Raw genomic sequence first — 24461 nt, forward strand, 5'->3', positions numbered from 1 at the left:
ATTTTTAGAAAAAAATGTTAGGAACAACTTTAGTTTGAATTTGCATTCTACATATACCTGCAAAGTTTCATAGTAATCGGTTCATAAATAAAGAAATTAGAAAAAATCAATAATAATTTCAGTAGTGTTAACTTCAAATGGCTTGAGCCACCTCTAAATATTGTCCAAATGACCCAGGATTTCGCCTGTGTTCTTTTTTCATGGGTACGCAGTATTGGACAAATGGCCATCTAAAAATAAAAACTTTCACTTTTTATTGTCACCCTACTGTACATGTATTTAAATTTTATGTAATACAGTACTGTAGTAAGTAGTAAAATCCCCTCCTTCCCTCCTATTTTTAAATTTATGGCATTCCAAACCCCCGTCTCCCCCATTAGTTTGAAATAAAGGGATTATACTCATATTTACAAATATGATCCCATTACAGTATAGTCATAATAAAAATTCAGATCAACTTACGAACTTTCCCAGGTACAATACTGTACTAATGAATACTGTACTGTACTTTGTTCAGCATTATGACTCCACATATTATTTACGGGCTATAATTTGTTATGATTTTATAAGTACCGGTAGGGATGGGTTTTATTTATATTTTATTGTGAATTTTTTATTTATTGGGAGAAGGGGGGGAATTAGCCCACCAGGGCACAGGTCAATGACCCACATCAGGGCCTGGGGGCGAAAATATAATAATAATAAAAAATTAGAAAAAATAAAAATGTGTATGATATACAGTAATACTGATTATAATGATATAATAAATGACAATAGAAAAAAGAAAGGAAAAAAAAGTTCAAGAGTGAGAAACAATATATGTATGCTGTGTTGTCAAAGTAAGAGAAACAATTGAGACCCTGCAATTGTGTGTAAATGAGGCAGAAAGTCAGTTCAGCAACCTGGGACTTGGTCACAATTTTTGTGGTGCCATATGGCAGCAGAGTCTACCATTAGACAATACTTATGCTGCCAATATCTTCCCAGGTGGTAGTACCTCCATGTTTGGTAGCTGCCTACTACCCATGGTTCTGGGTTCCCAATAAATTTATTTATGAACATGATCTAGGAATGTAACTTGGAATACTGTACTGTACTGTATGTCTTTCCATAGTGTTTGCTGTTTTTATTATTATCATCTTGTATTCCACCTGCATCCCCGCAGAAGATGAAGTATTTTCATCATCCAAGAGGTTGTCCACTTGTAACACAGGAAGCAACATCAATAATCAAAGCCCTCTTGAAACACCCCCAAGGAGGGGCAGAGCTGCATCTCGGGTAATTATCCAAATTGTTACAGGAATAATTGTACTGTAATGATTTTTTTGTTTGTTCTGTTTAGCCATTTCCTGTTGCTGAATACACTGGTCTTGAAAGTATTCTCTGTTAACATCCCTCCTATGAAGTTTTTGTATGTGGAACAATTATTCAAGTGCTTTGTATTTTGTTCCTTCATATTTTTCTCCTCGCTGCAATTTGTATCTCATTAGTAAGGAAGAAATGATAAATAGTTTCTTATTAGTTATCATGTTGGGTACATAATACTGTACACTTGACGCATATTAGCAATGTAAATTTGTGATAAATTTCAAAGAATAATACTGTATTTTCTATAGCCATAACTTGGATTATTTTACTATTTCTGACAGCTCGCTCACGAGAAAATGAAAAGGGTACCTATGACAACAAAAAAGACAAGAGGAACATGTCAGGTTATTTTCAAGGGAGACTCCTTTGAAAGCAGCTCCAGGTATTTATGGACCATTGACACCTTACTTGCCATTTTATAATAACTCAAGTGAATGTTTTATAGGAACTCCATTGGTGTGGCCATGTGGGTGAGAGTAGATGTGGGGTTAAAGTTGTTTGATTAGCTTAGATCAGAGGGCAGACAGAGCCTAAATTGAATATGCAAAATGCCTAGGCAACATTTTCAGTGGTAGCTGTTTTAAGCAAAGTAATTGTCTCAGGTATATGAACTCTAAAGTGACAGATCTTGTAACTACCATATCCATATTAACGTACTGTGGTAAACTTGTGGAATTTGGCCAACCATGTGATGTTAAAATACTTCAGAAAATATATATTTATGTACCTGTAGTCTATGTAATTTACTGATTTATGCCTTTTTTTCAGTTATAAAGAAGTAGTAAAAGGAGCAGACTCTGGTCATGGGGAAAATTGTGAGTCTCATTTTGAAGAGATGGAATATGAATCAACTGTTGATCCTTGTGAATCAGCTGTTAATCCTTTAGCACTAGACACACCAAGTAAGAAGAATGATGGTGTAAAATGTCTAAGTGTTAAAGTCAGTCTTGAAAGATTATCTCATTTACACACATCTCAAGAAGTAGATAGTTCAAAAGATACAACACAAGTTACTGTTACAAATGCATATCAGGAGGAAGGTGTAGGTTGTATTAGTGAAACAACTTGTTCATACTCTAACCTCAGGTTAGAAGACAGCGACGATAACAAAAGCACCAGAATAAAGGAACTGGATGTTCAGAGATCAGGGAATGAGATGTGTAAAGGCAAAGAAAAAGAAGAGCCTTTATCTCCCAATAATTGTACTGAAAATGCATGTACAAAATGTGAGAATTATGACGAGTGTAATTCTCAATCCAGAACCCCTGAAGAAGTTAGGATTTTGCCAGAGCAAACAGAAAAACTTGTTACAACCAATACCAAGTGGTCGAACCACTCGAACAAAACAAAAGGAATTGCAGTTATCAACACGAGGAGATATAACAGATAATATGGTAAGCACAGCAGATCAGCCTCATCCCATTCCCAAACCAAGATTAACTCGTACAAAGCAAAAGGAGGTCTTACCATTGCTCGATACAATTGATGAATCAGAAGGTCAGTTGTTACCACCCATGGACTTTCCAAAACCAAGAATGACTCGCACAAAGACTAAGGCAAAAGAACAGACTAACAAATTTGAAAATGTGGAATATGATTCACAGTCTTCAGTAGAGGAGGGGTATAATACCCATGAGAAAGCTGTTGCACAGCCATCTGAGGAAATCCCAATGTCTCGTTCTACTCGTACAAAGAAAAAGGTGATAGAGGTAATTTCCTTAACTGACACTCCAGTCAAGAATGACATTAATAAATCAGTAGACAATGAATCACAAAAACCAAGGACAACAAGAACAAAGAAACGAATGTTTGACGAGTTAGGTGTAGATCAGCCTACTAGATCTACAAGGACAAAGTGTAAGAAAATGGAAGAACAACCTGAAAAAGAATCTGTGGCTTCAGAAAAACTTGGTCTATGTTTATTTCTTACTGAACCTGAAGATGAGAAAGACGGCAAATCATCTCAGGTTGTACAGAAATCACCACTTGTTAGGTCTGTTCCATCAGTAACATCTATGAAGCCATCACAATCAGCGACCTCCTATACCTCTGAGAATACTGTAATGGCTGCTACATCTACTCAGAACACAGAAATTGGGCCGGTTCGCCGGATAATCGATCTAAGGTGCGCCAGTTGCCAGCTTTATTATTAAGCCCTTGTCCATCGTCGTCAACTGTCCAAGTTGTAACTCCAGGTAGTCCAGTACACACTAGTTTTAAGCGTGCTTGCTGTACACCAAATTCAGACAAGGACTCTCCAATGTCTTCTACTGTACGCCAGAAGGGGACACGCGCGATGACCCCTGTAAAACATTCTCCACGAACATTTGCTGGGTGAGTGATGCTCTTGAGGTGTAATAGGTGGAGAATAGTAATATACAGTATAATGATTGTAAAATGTGCAGATAATGGCCATAGACAATAAAATTATTTCATTAAAGGAACAGTATACAAGTTAAAGTGAGGGAGGAGGATTGAGTGGTTCACTAAGGTCAAAGTTACTATGTTCATGAAATGTACTCTTTTGTCCCCTGCTGCTTTGCAAAATATGAGGACTAGATTTTAGTTATCCATCTCTCCAACTGTTATCAAAATTTAAGAACTCTAAAGTATGCACAGTACAGTTGGTCCTCACATTACGCGGTTAATGTAACCCGGAGGGTCCCGCGGAAAGTGAGGAACTCGTAAAGTGAACAACATAACATATGGGATTAATTGAAATGGAGTCCAGGCCGATCCCCAAACTCCACTTTTTGACGACACACAACTATGTTGTAGTAAAAATATTATCTTAACTTTATGATGGCATGCACACACAATTAATAATTAAGAGAAATATCAATAATATTAGGTTTTTTAACACTTACATTAGTAGAAAAGATGGCTGGGCACACGGGGATGGGGGGTTGGTTCCGAGGCAGAGGGCAGATTATTGGCCCTCACCTGTATCACTGGTATCAATTGTATCACTATCCACCACAGAGGCTTGCAGGGCCTCTTTGTTAAACCCCTCAAAGTCCATACAAGTCCATATCCTCACTATAATTATCACTATCACTGACTTGGGCCGGTTGTGGTGGGTGGCGGGTAAAGAACTCGGTAATGTTTTGATGACTGGGCGACCTTGTGCGCACCATTTTCGCGCCTCTTACACAACATGGCGGATGGCGGGAGGTTTGGATCCAAAAATGGCGCGGCTTGCCAGCCGCTCTCCGCGTAATGGGGTTCACGACCGCGGAATGTAAGAATGTTAGGTTCTGGCAAGGCACCGCGTTAACGGTGAAACGCGGAATGCGGGACCGCTTAATGTGAGGACCAACTGTATTTTATTTTGAAACTTTACCAAAGTATGCATTAGTAAAGCCTTTATTTTTTATACCTTATGCCAATTTTTAGTCTTCCCTTTATAGTCAGGGGCATAACCAGAGATCAAGGTGAAGATCAGACTTATAAACAAACTTTGTGATTGCTCTGAAACTTTCGACAGTATAGCATGTTTCCCCATGATCTTAAGCAGTCAGTGGTGTGAAGAAGTCAGGAGTAAAGTGATATTGGGAAAAGGTGATCTCTCTCTGATAATCTTGTTGTAATCAGTCAACAATTGTAAAAACATTGTTGATCTTTAAAGTTGACATTGTCTGGTAGTGGAGTATATTGTGTTGATATTTCAAGATAATTTCCATATTAGTTAAAGAGTTACAGAAGGATATAAGTTGTTTATTATATATTGAAGATGAACTTTCCCTTATAAGTTAGACCTCAATCGGGACTGTGCATGACACTTTGTCTTTTGGCGATGCAAGTTGCACCAGTGTGTCATGGGGATATTTTCATTGGTTAAGAAGTTGTGGAGTGAATACAGACAGATTTCTGTACTGTATCCAGGGTACTGCTGTAACCTTGAAGGTTAAGTCCCCACTTGGTCCATGACGTATTGCCTGGCAGTTGCTACATTGTGTTAATGTACCTTGATATCCTTTTTGGTTCATAGGTTTCAGGGTGGACATGAACACTTCATTAATATGCCTAATTTTATCCTTGAAGATACGGACAAAATATTATTTGACAAATTTCATTCCACTTATGCATAATGTGGTAAAGCTTCATTAAGATGCAATATTTCATAGTTTTAAAGTTATGGTCCTGGAGGGAGGGAGGGACAAATAGCCTAATTCTGCAGTGGTGGTGAACAAATCTGTTTCTGTTTAATTAAAAAAACCTGTTATACAAAGTAGGTTTACAGTAAAGTGGGGCCATTTGTTTTTAGGATACTTTTATTATTTTCCTGGTGGGGGTGGAGATGACATCATGCCAGTATCATTTTGATCTCTACATTTGCATTTTTTTTTTAGTTTATTTAATCAATTTATCATATTTCAGCTCAAAAACAGGCTGTACTGTACGAGAATTGGCAACTGCATATCAGAATCACATTGGAGAAACCCTTAATGAGGTTGAAGAGCTAACTTCTGAGGAGTGTGAGGTGTGTTTATAAGTGGTTGAGTTCGTTACTCTGGTAAAAAAAAACTGTATACAGTATAGTCTTCATTTGCGCGGTCAATTGAAACCGTGGAGGTCCGCGTAAAACGTGTAAACGAAATAACAGAACATATGGGATTAATTGAAATAGAGACTGGGCCGACCCCCAAACTACACTTTTTCTGACACAATAGTACGTTGTAGTAAAAATAACATCTTAATTTTATGATGGTATGCACACACAATTAATATTTAAAAGAAATATAAATAATATTAGGTTTTTTAACACTTACATTAGTAGAAAAGATGGCTGGGCACACGGGGATGGGGGGTTGGTTCTGAGGCAGAGGGCAGATTAATTGGCCCTCACCTGTATCACTTGTATCAATTGTATCACTATCCACCACAGAGGCTTGCAGGGCCTCTTTGTCAAACCCCTCAAAGTCCATATCCTCACTATCACTGACTTGGGCTGGCCGTGGTGGGTGGCGGGTGAAGAACTCGGTAATGTTTTGTTGACTGGGTGACCTTGTGTGCACCCTGCCCGCGCCGCTTTCCGCGTAAATGATGGAATGAACCGTGTAAATAAAAATTGCCAGTCTGGCAAGGTGCCGCGTAAATGACCAAACGCGTAAGCCGAGACTATACTGTATATATATTTTTAATCCTCCCAGTATAAGTCAGTGAGTTGTGAGTAATTTTATTGCTTGTCCATGACTCCTGTATTTGTGATGGCCACATAAAGCAAATATCCATTTCTGTTTATATAATGGCTATTTTATCTTTCAGGTAACACACTCCCCAGCTCATGTAACACGACATGCACGAGTTAGACATGCAAAGGTGAGAAGCTCCTCTTGGTTATATGTAAACTTTTAGAAAATATAGTACAGTATTTGAGAAATTATTACTAAACCTGACATGAATATAATAGGTTGAGGTGCATTTGTACAGGGAGTAAGTTACTAATGCAAATTAGACTTACACTACAGTAATTGAAAGAAAAGCCATTGACTATGCTAGTGAACAGGACGTTGTCTCTTGCCAGAAGTCATTAATGTTTAAAGATATTTATTGCCACCACCAACAGGGTCATGTGAATAGGCCTTTCAGCAAGCTGTCTTAAGTTGCCATTTCTGACTGTTGGCATACTTAATATGAGTCTTTTCCATGACAATTCATAGGGCTGCCATGATTTTTATGTTCAAGTGTTTAAGGTACCATTCTGGGTGAGTTTGTATTTTTCTTGGGTGCAATCTGATATGCACAGGGACTGTCACTTAGTCTAAAGATATAAGGCTAACCAACCATTTACAAGAGTTTCCAATTTACCTTTTTTCTTCCCTTTTAGATATTACAAATAATATATGATTGCTATATCTCATGGTTGTTAGCTTTCAATCAGTCCTGACCCAAAAGGAGGTGAGTTTCTGATAGTAATCATTGAAATTTGTAAATGGCTTCATTATGTGTGTTATGTTTTTGTGTATTTCGAGTGTTTCTGGCATGACCATTTTGTTCTTGAGGTTTCTGTTTCCCTTGATATGCCCTATGTATACAGTATAGGAGCAGAGAATAGAAAATTACAAAATGTAGATAGAATAATAGTGTAAATTACATAAAATGTACTATTTAACATTAATGAAGAACTTATTACTGTACTGTTACGATTATATATTCATTTCTAGAAGCCTCAAATGTTCCTTTAACAGGGTGAGAGTTCAACAAGAACTATCGCAGGAGTTTAAAACGTGCCCTAGAGATTGCAAGAGGTGCCGAGTTGAAAAAAGCAATGAAATATTCGGAGGTTTGATTTTTTCAGTACTGAGAGCATTTACTTGGGCTAACATACAGTACTGTAATGTAAGGGTATTGTTAATTAGGAGGTGGTAATATTAGAAAGGGGAAATTAATGGGTTCACAGGGAATTACAGTATATTGGTGCTTATTGTTTATCAGAACTATTTCACCATTAAACAGCTAATAAATGTTTAATGTTCGTGAGTTGTAATGGGTTGTGGAGGTTGTGTTGATTTTTATTTGCAAAGAAGCTATTCGGGTTTACTTACATTTTGAAATGTGCAGATATAATGGCCCTTTCCCCCAAAAAACTAACTTTACTTTAATCATTGATATCTTATGAAATGATAGTGTGCTGTATTTGCATCACCTGGCTGTATTTATATACAGTATACTATCCTTCATATATGGTCACTCTATGTATGTATTGTATATTGGTGCATCCCTCTTAATGGCCAAAATCCACATGTACAGCACCTAGAATTTGAAATTCCTTTTAGTTATTAAACTTGTAGTATGGTAAGCATTTCCTTTGTGCATCTTTGTTCTTAGATTAGTTCTTCCTGTTCATCCACAATTTCTTCCTCACTTGTATAGCAGTAAACATAGAATTTTTTTAAATAAAGTATGTTTCTTTTTCATGGGACTACTTTGCCACTACCAAACCCTATTATTTTGAGTGAACTCTACCTACTTAAATGCATTCTTTGTAAAGTACAGTAGATAGCAACTGTACACTCTTCAAGTTTTCGATGTCCATTCTTACAATGAAACCTCCATATAATGGATTCCTCTCTCCATATAATCTGTTAGATGGGGTTTCATATCAAATGGATCCTCAATATAAGAGACTTTTATCTCTATCTAACATACTGTAGTTCATTAGATGTGGGATTCACATAAAACGGGTCCTCTATATAGCGGAGTCTCCTTTCTACATTGTCCGTTAAATAGAGGTTTCACTGTAGTGTACAGTAATTTAATTTTGCAATGGGTAACAACAAACAGTATAGTACAAGTATTGCACCCTTTTTTACTCATAAACCTTATTACCAGACTTGAATCAATCAGAACTGTACTGGTATAATTGCAGATTTATGAAATGTATGTACAGTACAGTATTTATATTTACTGTACGAGGCAGTGGTGAAAGATTACTGTATTAAATGAATGGTTTGATTAATGTTAGTCCTCATATACTGAGATCACATACTGTACTGTACTGGGAATGGTAATTATTGGAGAGCGGTTCTTAGTATGACAGCACTTGACGTATATACCAATATTGTTAACAGTGGCCTGGCATTCTTAAAAAAAAAATTACTTTTGTGATGTGGTTTAATCAAAGATGGCATTTATTGTTTAGCTTTAATCAAGAATATTAAGTTGTTAATCCCTGGAATGTTCTTCAATGGTGGCTTCATCATATCTTCATTGTTTTATGCCCATTTCTCTTGTCAGGTTTCTATCTCTCAGATAATTCGTGACTTCTCCCCATGTCAGAATTACCTGTAAGTATTTCATAGTTAAATTTATGGAGGGGTTAGTGTATGTTCCATCATATTAAGATAAATCAAATGCATGCAGCAAATTTCGTGTTTCATCTTGAAAAAAAGCTGAACTATGTCAATAATATATTAACTCACTGTATTTATTTCAGACTCCAGACTCCCAGAGAGTTCGGATAAAGCCCCCTGCCAGAACCCCACCTGCAACTTGTACTTCAGATAAGGTACTGTATTTTCAAACTTGGGTGTTTTTTTGTATTTTTCTTATTACTGTTATAGTTGTGCTGTCCAACTGAGTCATAAACTCAATTAAAAGAGATATAAATAGGGATTAAAAATATAAGGAGTGAGCTTGATCATCTTTATTTCTCTTCCACAATTTGGTGATGTGAACTACAGGCAGTCCCCGAGTTATGAATGGGATCCAATACATTCACTACAAAAATCTCTAAGATCCCATATTTTACATTACTTTACTTTCATTATTCTGTATTGTTTAACATCACTTTATTTACAGTATTTACATTATTTGTTATGTATGGGATATTATTGTTGTTTTATATGGATGGGATTCTATACTTTAATCTCTTCTACTTATCACTTCAACTGGAAGAAGCAGTTGCTGAGCATTTAGACATTTTGGAAAGGTCGGCATTTGCTAAACTCCAGGGGAATTGTAGCAGTAAGTGGATATGTCCTTGATTTGAGTGACACCTTGTTTGCAGCTGGGGAAATGTGCAGTAGTATTACATACTGCATATGGTATACTCTATATACAATATACACTTTCCTTTGTTCTGAATGATGCCTTTACTAAATTTTATAATTGATATATTTTTTTCCTATGTAGGTTATTCGACCAAAGAAGATTTTACTCAGCAGCAGCAGCAGTACCCATGGTAGCTCTCGTGATACACCAAAAACTTTCTCAAGAAGTCGGCTGATGCTTACCTCGTCATCCTCGGTAAAACACAAAATACAAAAGGTTTTGCATACAGTATTTATTATATACAGGAACACCCTGGTTAATGAGAGGGCAACTGCAACATTAGAAATATATAATTCTTATGCTAACAGCCATTATATTTTAGTGTATTTTGTTCTAAGTCTTTTAATGAATAAGATAATAACTGTAGCAGTATTTTATTTTTATTATCAAAAGTATCAGGTAAATTGCTCTCTCTCTCTCTCTCTCTCTCTCTCTCTCTCTCTCTCTCTCTCTCTCTCTCTCTCTCCCTCCCTCCCTCCTCCTCCCTCCCTCCCTCTCTCTCCTCCCTCCCTCCTCCCTCCCTCCCTCTCCCCTCCCTCCCTCCCTCCCTCCTCCCTCCTCCCTCCCTCCCTCCCTCCCTCCCTCCCTCCCTCCCTCCCTCCCTCCCTCCCTCCCTCCCTCCCTCCCTCCCTCCCTCCCTCCCTCCCTCCCTCCCTCCCTCCCTCCCTCCCTCCCTCCCTCCCTCCCTCCCTCCCTCCCTCCCTCCCTCCCTCCCTCCCTCCCTCCCTCCCTCCCTCCCTCCCTCCCTCCCTCCCACAATTGTGTGAAATGAGTGACGAACAGTGCTATAGAAACCTTGTCATCACGGGGGTTAGGTTCTGAACTGCTTCACAAAACCCCAAGTTTGCTATGATTTTGCCTAAAATAAAGATTACAAACTCCTGTGACTTTCATACTATATTTGCCAGTGTATGTTTGTATTTTTCAAATTCTTTTTACTGTATTATTATTATTATTATTATTAATATTTTCATTCTTCATAATCAAGTTTTGAAGTTTAATCATGTTTTATTACAGAAATTTGGTGACCCAAATGAAGCTAAATACCCAACGAACATAGTTACTGGAATAACATCATTCATCAAAATACAACCAGCAAAGCCATCACGTGAGGAGAAGCGACAAACAGGACTGCAAAAGAAGAGGGATCGAGAGGATGAGACGATAAAAAAGAAAGAAGAATTATTAAAATTGAAAGCAGAGGGGCAGAAAAGGTTGGTCAGGAGATAAATATCTAGAAATATGAAAGTCAGAGCTGTTCTTAGGATTCATAATTCAAGTTTTATCTGAGTGTCAAATGGATTGTTGCATGAATAATGGGAGAACAAGGTGTTGGGTGGTTTAATGAATCTTGTATGAATTGTCATTAATTTTATTCAATTATTATTTTATAACAGACGCAACGAGGAAAGGATGAAGCGGGTACAGGAAGCTCGTGAAGAAAGAGAGCGTAAGGCTATAGAAGCAAAGAAACAACAAGACAGAGATAGAAAGAACAGAGAGGAGCGACTAAGAGAACAGCAGCAGCAGCACAGAAAGCAGCAACTTCTTGCTAAGAGACGTGCAGAAGAGGCTAGAGTTAAGAAGATTAAAGAACAGGTAGGTTTAAGCAGTAACCTTGGAAATTAAATTATTCATAGTTGCGTTGAATTTAAAACTCTCGTATATATTTACTATACAGTAAACCCTCGATAAATCAGCACATCTGGGCTCTGGCCTTGCTGAGGTATACCAGATTCTGACTTATCGAGGCCTTTCCCCCTTCATACAAAAATCATCGACCCATATGTGTGTGTGTACAGGTAATTACTAAATATACAAAAAGTAACACTTACCAGCACTGCAGGCGAAGAATGGAGCATCATTGTAGGTGACACAGAGGTATGGTAGGTGACACAGAGGTATGGTAGGTGACACAGGCATGGTAGGTGACACAGGCATGGTAGGTGACAGGCATGGTAGGTGACACAGGCATGGTAGGTGACACAGGCATGGTAGGTGACACAGGCATGGTAGGTGACACAGGTGTGGTAGGTAACACAGATTCATGGTAGGTGACACAGAGGTATGGTAGGTGACACACAGGCATGGTAGGTGACACACAGGCATGGTAGGTGACACACAGGCATGGTAGGTGACACACAGGCATGGTAGGTGACACACAGGCATGGTAGGTGACACAGAGGTATGGTAGGTGACACACAGGCATGGTAGGTGACACACAGGCATGGTAGGTGACACAGAGGTATGGTAGGTGACACACAGGCATGGTAGGTGACACAGAGGTATGGTAGGTGACACACAGGCATGGTAGGTGAGACACAGGCATGGTAGGTGACACAGAGGTATGGTAGGTGACACAGGCTACCAGATATGCCGAGATTTTTGCTGTTGACAACACAATATACATAATGTATGTCGTTTCTCACTCTTGATTTTTTTTTTTTTACTATTTACGGTTATTTATTATTATTACTGTTATTTTGTTTATTAAAATTTTTATTAATTTTAATTAATTAATTATTATTATTACCCCCTGTATTATTATTATTATTATTATTATTATTATTATTATTATTATTATCATTATTATTATTATTATTATTATTATTATTATTATTATTATTATTATTATTATTATTATTATTATATCTTCGCCCCCCCCAGGCCCTGATGTGGGTCAAGTGACCTGTGCCCGGGTGGGCTAATCCCCGTAAAAAAAAAGAAACCATTCCGAGAACATATCCATGCCGAGTTGTATAAAATTCCGAGTTATCGAGGGTTTACAGTATATTAAAAGTCAGGTTACATACACTTCATCTTTCTGTGTATTTTTTCTTTAAAATGATTGTGACTCCATTTCTAATTTATGAAACCAGGAAGAAGAACGAAGGAAACAGGAAGAGGAGTCAAGGAAATTAAAGGAAGAAGAAAAGCAAAATGAGGAGGAAAAACTATTATATCTGGCAGAGCAACGCCGTCGTCAAGAGGAAGAAAGGAAACGGTAAGTGTATTAAATAAAATTACAGTAAACCCTGCCAATACTGTACCAAACTAATCCATACAAGCTCTGTCCATTATTGGGAGAATTTTCATTTTCCCCCATTCCCCACCACATGATTTATGGCTATAACAGGCTCTGTTGCAATGAAGACTGTCTATCAAATGAGAGCCCTGCTATGTTAGACAGCTACTTCTACAGTGGCACCTTTTAATTGATGGATCTCCACAGGTACTCTGTGTGGGAAAATTTCTGAATACCAAGTTATTTCTGGGGAATATCACCTTATTTAATACCATTGTAGTGCAATAACCCTATCTGGTGTCAAGCAAGTGTGTTTTCAATTACAGTTTTTGTGCTTATCTTGTAAGCACTTTCTTCCATAGGAAACACAGCTGGTAAGGTACCATTTTGGTGGTTTCATGGTACCGTACATTTTATTCATTGCCCACTGCACAAACTGGAGACCATAACTCCACTGGTTGCTTTTATTAATGCACATCCAAGTACCTCAGTTTTGCTCGCCTGGTGCACCTCTCACTTCACTGAGGATTGCTCATTTTGGAACAAGCTGTGTACAGCCATCTCTCAATTTATATGGTAGTTACGTTCTTGAGAATGACCGTGTAAATCAAACCTAATTATCCCATAAATAAAGGAAATGGCGGGGGTTAGGGGAAGCGCTCCCTAAAAACTTTAATTTGTGGATCTATTTCCTTCAGTATGTTTTTTTTACAAAAATATATTAACAATAATAATACAATAATAGAAGCAAATCTAATAATACAGTAGTAAGAAAATAGATTTTAAATGAAAATTTGTGCGAACGTAAACATTGAATGATGGCTGAGATGGCATGCAGGAACTAGTGGTGGAGGAGAGGTGGGGGTTACTGGGGGAGTTAGTCATTTGAATCAGATGACAGAGCAGGTGAATGGGGAGAAGTGGGAGCTTTCGAGTTACCATATGTTGATGGCTGAGGTTAAGGTGATTGTTACTCTTTCCTTTTTTGTAAAGTAGGAAAGCAATGAGATGTAGAACTATGCTGCCTGGCGCAATGGGACTCTTTTGAAAACTGTGTTATTTAAAAATAGGTGTTAACTTAATGCTAGTGTTATTTTAAGAACATGCTAATTAAATCCGTGTAAAGTGAGAGGTGACTATACTGCTCCGAGCCCTCATGTCTGTGACTCATCTGTGAGGGTGTGTAAATTCATAAAATTAGAGAGATAATTCAAATTTTAAGTAAAAACAGGGAGTGAAGCTGTTCCATACATTCCCCGCTGCTGGGCGAAGTTTTGCTGGTGGTGGACAATAAGATATCATTTGGGTCGTATGTGCTTTATAATATTTGTATGTCTTATCTCAAGCATAATGGCTTTTATTGCACTTTTCAATTGAAACGTTAATCATGACCCCACTTATTCGCAATTTATATTTTAACAGGCATATTCTATACTTAGTTCAGTATCTGTATTCGCAAAGCATACCTTGCTTATCCGCAAAGCGAATTAGAAAATTGAAAGAAATAATTTCAATATGCTACAGTAAATTTGTTTCAAACTGCACAAGCTAACTAGCTGCTGCACTCGTACTGTATTCCTCTGTCAGAAGTAGTGCTTGGCAGAGATGCCAGGTACGATGCTGTTACCAGCTATGGACTTCTGACCCCAAGACTCGGCTGATTATGCTGTAAATTTTGTTCCTCTTTAATGGTCGTTAATTATGCCTGCATCTCTCTTCATTTCCAATTTAATGGAATATTTCTGCTGGTTACTGTCATTTAATTTGGTTTATTTTAGGCATGATAAAGGATTAATGTGTGGCTGTGCATTATTGCATATATAATGTGCTTGGTGGGATTTTTTGGGTGGAGGCCATATGTGTTTTCATAATGGAGTTTTGTTTTCTATGTATGATGATATTTAACTTTTCAGGAGCAAAATAAGGAACATGCTGGAGGTGTGTGTCATCTCTGGTGCTTGGTGGCTCAAGCTATGTGAGCAGGCTGCATAGTTAATTGTTTTTGCTGTGTATTCATACACCAGGCCATGCGAAAGAGTTCTCTCTGTCTGCTTTGATCTGTTGCGTTGTGTGGTAGTGTCGATACTGTGTCAAAATTTTTTTCGTATTGCCTCCTACTCATTCACACATTTTATACACACAATCACAAAGTTTAGTAATTATTAACAACATTTGTGTCGGTGTGTCTTTACAGTAAGTGAATTTTTTACACCCATGGTGAATCAATATTCTATGCTTATTTTAACCCATAACTGGTCATTAACGTTCAATTACGTGATCACCGATATTATTATCTCTGGTCAGTCACGTATTAGAACGTTTTCCAAATCTGCTTTTCCCGCACCTTTGAAATTGAGTCTAGCTACCATAATCTGTTTGTGTAAATGTTCCCCCCCCCTCCCATCTCTCCCCAGGGGGCCCCACCCTCCCATCTCTCCTCACAGTCAAGGCCCTGGGACTACACAGTAGTCTCTCGATAGCCATGGCATGTGAACGTAACCGGTCACTCAATCAGGTTGAGACATACTCTAAATTATTTGGTAGGGGTGAAGATGAGTATAGATTGACAGAGGCATGCATTGATAGGGATATTGAACGTGATGATAATGATAGTGACTAAGACTATGTGTTTGAACAAGAGGAAAACAACACTGATAAACAGCAAGTAGAGGAGAGAGGGTTGGTGTCCTCTTCATCTCCAGGAACGTCCAGTACTCCCTCCATTTCACCTACCCCTACCAGTCCGTCCCACTGTATAGTTACATCCACCCACACCCCTTCCTCCCTCCTACACTAGCTCCCTCCCTCCCTCCCATACTGCTACCTCCATCCCACCCTGTTCCCTCTCTCACATGCCTTCCACCTACATTGCTCCCTCCCTCCCTACCTCCCTCCCTCCCTACCTACCTACCTCCCTCCCTCCCTCCTACAGTGTGTGTGTGTGTGATCATTATGTATATATGTGGCTGCAAGACAAACCAGTAGTACTGTGACAGCACTGGAAGCGAGTAGAGGTTTGGGAATACTACACCAGCCCTGGATTTAAATGTCTCGCAGCACCTTTAAACGAGGCAGATTTTCAAGTGTCATTTTGGGGTGTTTGGGCCATAAAAGAAAAATATGATTATCCCCGACCAGGGGGTTGGGAGGGATACCATGGATGTATAATAATGTGACCTTTTTGCAGGCTAAAGATGCTTGGCTAATAAAATGTGTTTCTGCAGTGTTGTTTTGTATTGTATTATGGTATTATACTTATTTTAATACATTACACCTCCACCAATTATATAATTATATTAATTCTTATGGGAGAAATTATCCTGATATTCGCAAAGAATTTTAGGGACACATCATTTGCAATGACCGGGGTATTAACATATTATTGATGCCTATGTAAAATATGTTGAAATTTCTGTGTCATAATGATCAAGGGAATAATTTTAATTATGCCCTTTGTCCTTGAAAACGTCAATAACATGCCATCTTTGCCTGGAGAGAGAGAGATAGGTTCAGGGTAACAACACCAATGAAAAAGAAAGTGTAATTTTCTCCCTCTCTCTCTCTCTCAATATTTTTGGTCTATTACAATCAGAACAAAATTTTAGAGGGAATGTGTATAACATCTTCATGTAAGGGACATTATAATCAATACTCGGTGGTAGATGTAGCGCATGATCTCATCACAGCTGGTGCTAAATTATTTGTTTAGTTTCGATTCTGATTTGTTTGGAAGGAGAGACAGGCTTTTTGAGGTGGTTGTAAGTACATCCACACTAAGTTAAACACTCAGTATTTCCTCTTAAGAATAATAAAAAAAACTATTAATATACAGTAAAAGTCCAAAAATCCGGATGCCAGAAATCCGGACCACCCGAGAATCCGGACTTTTCGAAAACTCAAACTTTTTTTTTTTTTTTTTTTTAGCTGGCTTTTGTGTGTATGTGCGCATGCGTGAGCGCCACAGCTGCACAGCGACAACAAGCGATCGCCACTTTAAAACGAGCAATCAAACTGTGACAACGTATGTAATTTTGAGTCCTACTCTTTCCATTTACAGAGCCCATAATAATGGCTCCTGAAGTAGATAAACTCCGTTGTGTGAAGAGAAAGAAGAACACGTTGAAATTGGGTGACAAACTTTAAATAATTAAAATAGAACGTGGTGTGAGCAATACTGTTCTAATGGAAACATACAACATTGTAAAGTCTACAATTTATGATATAAAAAAGGCAAAGAATAAAATTCTAGAATTCACAGCTTTTTCTTTAAAACTGCTCATTTTGATAAATGAAGCATGCTATATTTGCTAATGAATAAACTATCAAAATGTATCTGTTCATCTCTTCTTTATTCCTCCTTAAATTTGAATTTTAAAAGTACTGCCTGAGAATCCGGAAAATCCGAAAATCTGGACTGACCCAATCCCCAAGCAGTCCGGATTTTTGGACTTCTACTGTATTTAGATAATCTTTAACAACATATTGTATTGGATGCTTCTTATTATTAACAATAATACCATATATGTTTAACCATGAGAGACTTAAGCTTGTACTACAAATACATATAGTACACTATATATACGGTATATATTTAATATGACAGGTAGGTTAATTAAGCCACGTAAAAAAATCTAAAAAAAAAAATTCCATTGATGTTTTTGTTTTTAATTGCACCAGTGAAGTCATGATTAATTTATTCTGCTTTATTAGTTATTGAAGAAACTGTAGTATATCAGAAAAATTTTCTTTTGTAGAAAAATTGCTGAGGTAGAACGCATCGCCCGTGAGAAAAAGGAGTTAGAATACCTTAAATTGCTTGAAGCACAGCGCATTGCTGAGTTACAACAAGCTAAATTGACAAGCTCAGCAGTTAAAAAGGTAAAAACTAAAGTACTTATTTTCCTTTTGCTGCATTATTTAACAATTGGTAATTAATGCAGAACTTCCTTTAGATAACATCATCTTTTGCTCAGTTCTGTTTAATGTGTTATTATGCCTGTATTCCATCAGTATTCCTCTAATCCTTTTCTCAAATTTATTATTTCTTAGCTCCTTAGTAACATCTTCATGTCCACTTTCCACATGAACCTGTAGCTTCAGTGCTCAGGTTAGTTTGTCAGCATTCTCTATTGTATTTTGTTGATTATTATGTTGTAATGCTTTTATTCATCTTATGATTATATATCTCACACTGTAATTTTCCTACAGATTGCACTAGCTGATAACAAGGAAACTGGACTAAATCATACATTCACTTTAAGTGATAACAAGGAAAATGGTCTTAATACCACATTTTCCAAAACTACTGGACCGTCTCAGTCAAGTTCTACTGGGAAAAACAAAGATAGTTATGACATTACACCAAACTCCAAGAAATATAAGAAAAATATTAATAATTATGATATAAATGATATTGAGAGTGATGACTCAACTGATGAGGACAGTGCTCCTAAGAGGAAAATTCCTCCCTGGGCTATGAGTAAGTTTAAAATTTGGATATTAATTTTTTCCTATTGTTTGGGATTTTATGAATAGAATATGTAATGGTTACATACTTATAGATTGTTGTATCAGACACATTGCAGTAGTTATATTGTACAACCTCCCTCGGTATTTTTGTTCCATAGTAAGGCAGGTTGAAAGTGCAAACAATGGCAATTAAAGTTTGCATGATGTAGACTCAAGTTCTAGATTAATTAATTTATTTACATTTTCATCTTGGATTATCTGCTATTGTTTGATGTCTTTCCAGCAACATAAGTGAAACTAAGTTTCTAATGCACTGATAATTGTGGTAATTAGCACTGTCTTGCCTTTCCACTGAGGTTGAGTTGGCAGCAGCATAAACATATCATACTGTTAGTCTCCTTCAACATGATGAAGTACACTGACTCATTCACACAAAGAATATTGCCCATGCTGTATGGCAAAACTTGAGGGATTGCCTTTAATCCTGCCATAATGATAAATTAGCGAGCACAATTTTTCTAAGCTGAAACCCCGCCGTGAAATAGTTAAGCAAATATTTGGGGAAAACTTTTAAAAGGATAAAGTTTTATGATGTAGATGGCTGGGTAGTACCAGTGTAATGTTATATTGATGGAGAACAACTAAAAGGAAAAAAAATTAATATACATATATATATATATATATATATATATATATATATATATATATATATATATATATATATATATATATATATATATATATATATATATATATATATATATATATATATATATATATAATTTTAGAGTAGGGAAAATAAGGAAAACGATATAAGTTGTCATGCAAGTAATGATTCTTCTCTAATCTTTCTCTTTTAATGGGAACTAATTAACATCTAAAGAATAGACAAGTGGAGTTGAGTAAATAGGATATTAATAACTTAATGCAATACTGTACTGTATTGTCATATCAAAATATTTAATTTGGTAAAAATATAGATGTGACAACTTGTGATACTGTCAATATACAGTGTACCAATTCTGTATACAGTATTATTAAAAGGAAATACTAACATGTTATTTATTGTTTAATCCTTTACAGGATCTCAGCTCACAGCTGCTATGATCAACCAAGTATACTCCGGACCTGTGGTTGAGGAGATCTTCCCTCCGACTATTCTTCTCACCACACCTGATCTCACCCAAATCTTTCCTAAGCGGAAAAAATTTAACAAACGCACCTCTAGTGCGATATGGACTACACCACTTTCTAAATATTTTGAATAATGTTAGCTATATACAGTACTGTGTATATATTTTATCATGCTTCATGGTATAAACTAATGATTTTCAGTTAAGTGTTATTAATGCATTGGAATTGTTTTCCAAATTTTTAGAGTACATAACTTAGCATTTCTTAATATATAGGTATTTTCCAATTTACGATGGGGGTTGTGTTCCTGAAAACCGTAACATAAACTATGAGCCCTTAAACATGGGTTTCACTGGGGTACATTCCTGGCCAGTCCGATATAGACATGTACAGTGAGTTCTGCTATAACGCGTGTTTTGATAACGCGAATTTGATCGAACGCGATTTATGAATTCGGAACAATATTCGTATAACGCGAACTCGTTTGCTCTAACGCGATTCCACTCGAACGGTTGTTGCGACTTCAGTTCACGTTCGACATCACATGTTCAATTGAGTTATGTGTTTTGTTTGTGAACAATTGCAGAAATAATGTATGTAATATTTATGTATACAGTATACCTATATATTATAAGTAAATTGTAAAATTTTACATAAAAGAGAAAATCAAATTACATAGCGTTTTACACCCGCGCTCTCTTTACATCATACACAGTGTTTACAGTTTACGTTCGACATCACATATTCAATTGATTTATGTGTTTTGTTTGTGAAGAATTGCAGAAATAATTTATGTAATATTTATGTATACAGTAAACCACTCACAAGGTCCTACAGTACCACTAATTATTTTATACTGAAACTTACGTTTGGGAAGCTGGATTAAAATGAAGATTACCGGTATATTAAAATAATAAAAATGTATTATAAACCAGTCTAACATACCGTAATAAACACCTGCATCACTTGTATCAATTGTATCACTATCCACCACAGAGGCTTGCAGGGCCTCTTTGTCAAACCCCTCAAAGGCCATATAAGTCCATATCCTCACTATAATTATCACTATCACTGACTTGGGCCGGCTGTGGTGGGTGGCGGGTGAAGAACTCGGTAATGTTTTGATGACTGGACGACCTTGTGCGCATCGTGCCCGCGCCGCTTCCCGCGTATATGATGAAAAATTCCGCGTTAAGTGAAAGTTCAGCTCTGGCGATGCACCGCGTATATGATAAAACGCGTTAAGTGAAACCGCGTTAGGCGGGGTAATACTGTATATATATATATATATATATATATATATATATATATATATATATATATATATATATATATATATATATATATATATATATATATATATATATATATATATATATATATATATATATATAGTTAACCCTCACTTTACGCGGTCCCGCATTCCGCGTTTCCACGTTTACGCGGTGCCCTGCCGGAACCCAAGATGCTCACATTCCGCGGTGCGTGTACCCCTTTACGCGGAGAGCGGCTGGCGAGCCGCGCCATTTTTGGATCCAAACCTCCCGCCATCCGCCATGTTGTGTAAGCTGCGCGAACATGGTGCGCACAAGGTCGCCCAGTCATCAAAACATTACCAGTTCTTCACCCGCCACCCACCACAGCCGGCCCAAGTCAGTGATAGTGATAATTATGGTGAGAATATGGACTCATATGGACTTTGGGGAGTTTCACAAAGAGGCCCTGCAAGCCTCTGTGGTGGATAGTGATACAATTGATACAAGTGACACAGGTGAGGGCCAATAATCTGCCCTCTGCCTCGGAACCAACCGCCCATCCCCGTGTGCCCAGCCATTTTTTCTAATGTGTTAAAAAACCTAATATTATTGATATTTCTCTTAATTATTAATTGTGTGTGCATACCATCATAAAGTTAAGATAATATTTTTACTACAACATAGTTGTGTGTCGTCAAAAAGTGGAGTTTGAGGATCGGCCTGGACTCCCATTTCAATTAATCCCATATATCATGTTATTCACTTTTATGCGTTTCTCACTTTCGCGGTACCCTCCAGATTCCATTCTTTAGCGTAAATCGAGGAATTGCTATATATACTAGACCCGACTTGACGGGGTTGAGTTTAAATCAGGTCGTAAGTCCGACATAGATAAAAAAAAATTTTTTTTTTTTCAAATAAATAAATAATCTACAGTATTACCCGCTATAGCGGTTTTTCATAGCGTTTTTATCATATACGCGTGCCTGCGCCGAAATGAACTTTCATAGCTGCAGTTTTTTCCATACATGGAAGGTGGTGTCCGGCTGAATGCTATTTTTGGGTACACTTTACCCTGCCTGACTGCCTGTTTAGCTCATAAAATTCATACAAATTATCCGGTCTGAATATAATTTACATTGCTGGAATTCTTATAATTTGATGATCATTTTGAATATAAACATCATATTTTTGCATTAGACATACAAATTTTAGATACAAAATTTTCTCAAATTAACTATGTTATCTTTTGTGCAAAATATATGACATTTATATTCAAAATATTCTATTAAAACCCTGGAAGGAGGATTGGTGGGGGTGAAGAGGGGTTAGGGACTGACCCGCGGTTGGAAGGAGGCAAGGTTGGTCGGTATTTGAATGGACATTAACTAGCGACTGTATTCTATTTCTCAAATATTAGTGTGTGCATGTACCATCACTAAAATTAAGATGTTATTTTACTACAACATGATTATGTGCCTTCAAAAAGTGGAGTTTGGGGGTCGGGCCGGTTTCTATTGGAATTAATCCCATATGTTCTGTTGTTCACTTAACGCGGATTTCACTTAACGCGGGACCCTCTGGGTTCAATTGACCGCGTTAAGTGGGGTACAACTGTACAATGAAATACAGTACAGTAAAAGTAATGAATAATGAGGAATGGATACAGTACAGTGAAAGTAATAAATAATAAGGAATGAGCACTTACCTTTAATGTAGTCAGCTGAATGCACATGGGGCCCCCATAATTTTCTAATTATACATGGAGACTACATTAACTGGAAACATTTCGGTATAGAAAATGTGTGTGTCATTTGAAGAAAATTTTTTTATTTTTATTTATTTTTTTTTTTTTTTAATAAAAAATCTGCGGCGGTCATAAGTCCCGACGGTCGTAAGTCCACTTAGTCGTAAGTCGGGGTCTAGGTGTATATGTAATATTCAGAAATTTCAGAGTAATTTCAAATGCCCCGCCATTAGCGATACTGAGCGTTCAAGGTCGTTTGAGGGAAGAGAGCGCTCCCCACACATAGTGGGAGTTTGTGGAACTAGGCCTATATGATATTAAATGTAATTTGCCGAATTAATAATGATGCGATTCATGAAGTTAAGGGACTATTATTGAATTTGAAATTATTATAGATCGTTTATCAGTCTGAATAATGTTACGGGTGTCCCAAGGAGTTATTAGTTAGGCGGAAAATATGTCACGTAGGCCTAAGCTAACGCCTTGAGAGGACACGAGGCGGGCTCTCTCTCTCTGTCACGGGGAGCATTCAGACAAACAAGACGTCCCTGCGCGTCCGTCACAGAAATAGCCACGTGGCCTAGTCACCTGTGTTGCACTATTGCAGTATAACAAGTAAGTCTCATTCGATCTCAGACAGGGTTAGATAGGACAGTGGTAAAGTAAACTAGAGCTAACAGTGAGTTCATTTCAGGGTTTCCGCCAGAACCCACTTGACCGGAGTTTGACTGCGAGAGATTGACTGCCGTTTGAGACTGCCGTTGATGATTGAGGGTGGCGATTGTCGCCATTGGACCGATCAGTGTAGGCCTGTCACTGTTTAGCGGGGTATCAAAGGATCTCTTGAGGGAATCTAGCCGTCTGGGTGCCCAGCTGACGACAGGACGATCGTTGGGGCATCAGCCCTCCTCTACCTCGGCTCACAACCCCACATGTCTCGAGCAGCTTAGTGAAACCCTCTTGCTAACGGGAAGCTAATGCTTCTCTCTGTGGTGTGGATGTAATCCTAGACAAGGTTCTTGAAACTCCAGGGCACGAGCAGTAGATATATTCAACAAGTGGTACAAGACTGGGCGTGATAGCCAACCGATACAGGAGCGATTACTAGGGACCCCGGACCGTAGGTAGGCCGGAGCCGATCTGAGGGAAATTAGCTAGCTAGGCAAGGAGAGTTGCTAGACATTACTAGGACAATAAATGAGGTCTTCTAATTACTCGACTAGCGTGGTACAGACCTAGTACATCGGGACATAGTAAATGGACATAGGCATTAGACATAAGCATAGACATCAGACATGCTATAATAATATGTAGTAATACGGACATGTGAATAAATGGTACAATGAATGGTAACAAGAGTCCTGGCGTCAGGCGTGTTCACATATCTTGGTATGTACATATCTATACACCTCCCTCCCCCTTTACGCTCGTAGTGCAATCTCGAGCGGCTACGGACTCTTTTTCCATGAGTCGGGGGGAGCGGCGAGGGACAATGGGAGGATCAACTGACGACCTTCGTTCCTGGTCTGGGCAAGGGGACACAGGGGACGGGGAGGAAGGTTCGTCACTAGAGGATGGCACTGGGCGGAGGTGGCGTCTGTTTCGCCACCACACACGACCACTGGGGAGGCGGACTTGGTACGAACGAGACTCGCCACAGCCCATGACGACCCCGACCTTGTCCCAGCAGTGTGATGTCGGGTCCTGGATTCGTACTTGCTGGCCGACCGCCAACCTGGGAAGGGGGCGGGCGTGGGCGTCATAGTGGTTTGTCACTTGGGCCATCCGGGCAGCCTCACGGCGGTCACACTCGTCCGCCTTGATCTGCCATTCATCTAAGAAGGACTGGGGGTGGGCAGGCACACAAGTACAGAGGGGGCGGCCATACAACACCTGGGCAGGAGAG

General features: G+C 38.1%; 1 protein-coding gene across 1 annotated transcript; it reads left to right on the forward strand.

Annotated features, from left to right (window-relative positions):
• The first annotated feature begins 935 nt into the window (after positions 1-935).
• On the forward strand, positions 936-19752 carry LOC121866997 (inner centromere protein-like). Its single transcript, XM_042366753.1, has 13 exons — positions 936-1278; positions 1650-1750; positions 2137-3702; positions 5749-5851; positions 6637-6690; positions 9308-9379; positions 10006-10119; positions 10942-11138; positions 11322-11523; positions 12804-12928; positions 17704-17827; positions 18158-18428; positions 19502-19752. The coding sequence occupies exons 3-13, from the start codon at positions 3629-3631 to the stop codon at positions 19684-19686; spliced, it is 1521 nt and encodes a 506-aa protein (XP_042222687.1). The 5' UTR covers positions 936-1278; positions 1650-1750; positions 2137-3628; the 3' UTR covers positions 19687-19752.
• The last annotated feature ends 4709 nt before the right edge of the window (positions 19753-24461 follow it).

Source organism: Homarus americanus, unplaced genomic scaffold (genome assembly GCF_018991925.1).
Source record: "Homarus americanus isolate GMGI-L3 unplaced genomic scaffold, GMGI_Hamer_2.0 scaffold29213, whole genome shotgun sequence".
Classification (NCBI taxonomy): Eukaryota; Metazoa; Arthropoda; class Malacostraca; order Decapoda; family Nephropidae; genus Homarus; species Homarus americanus.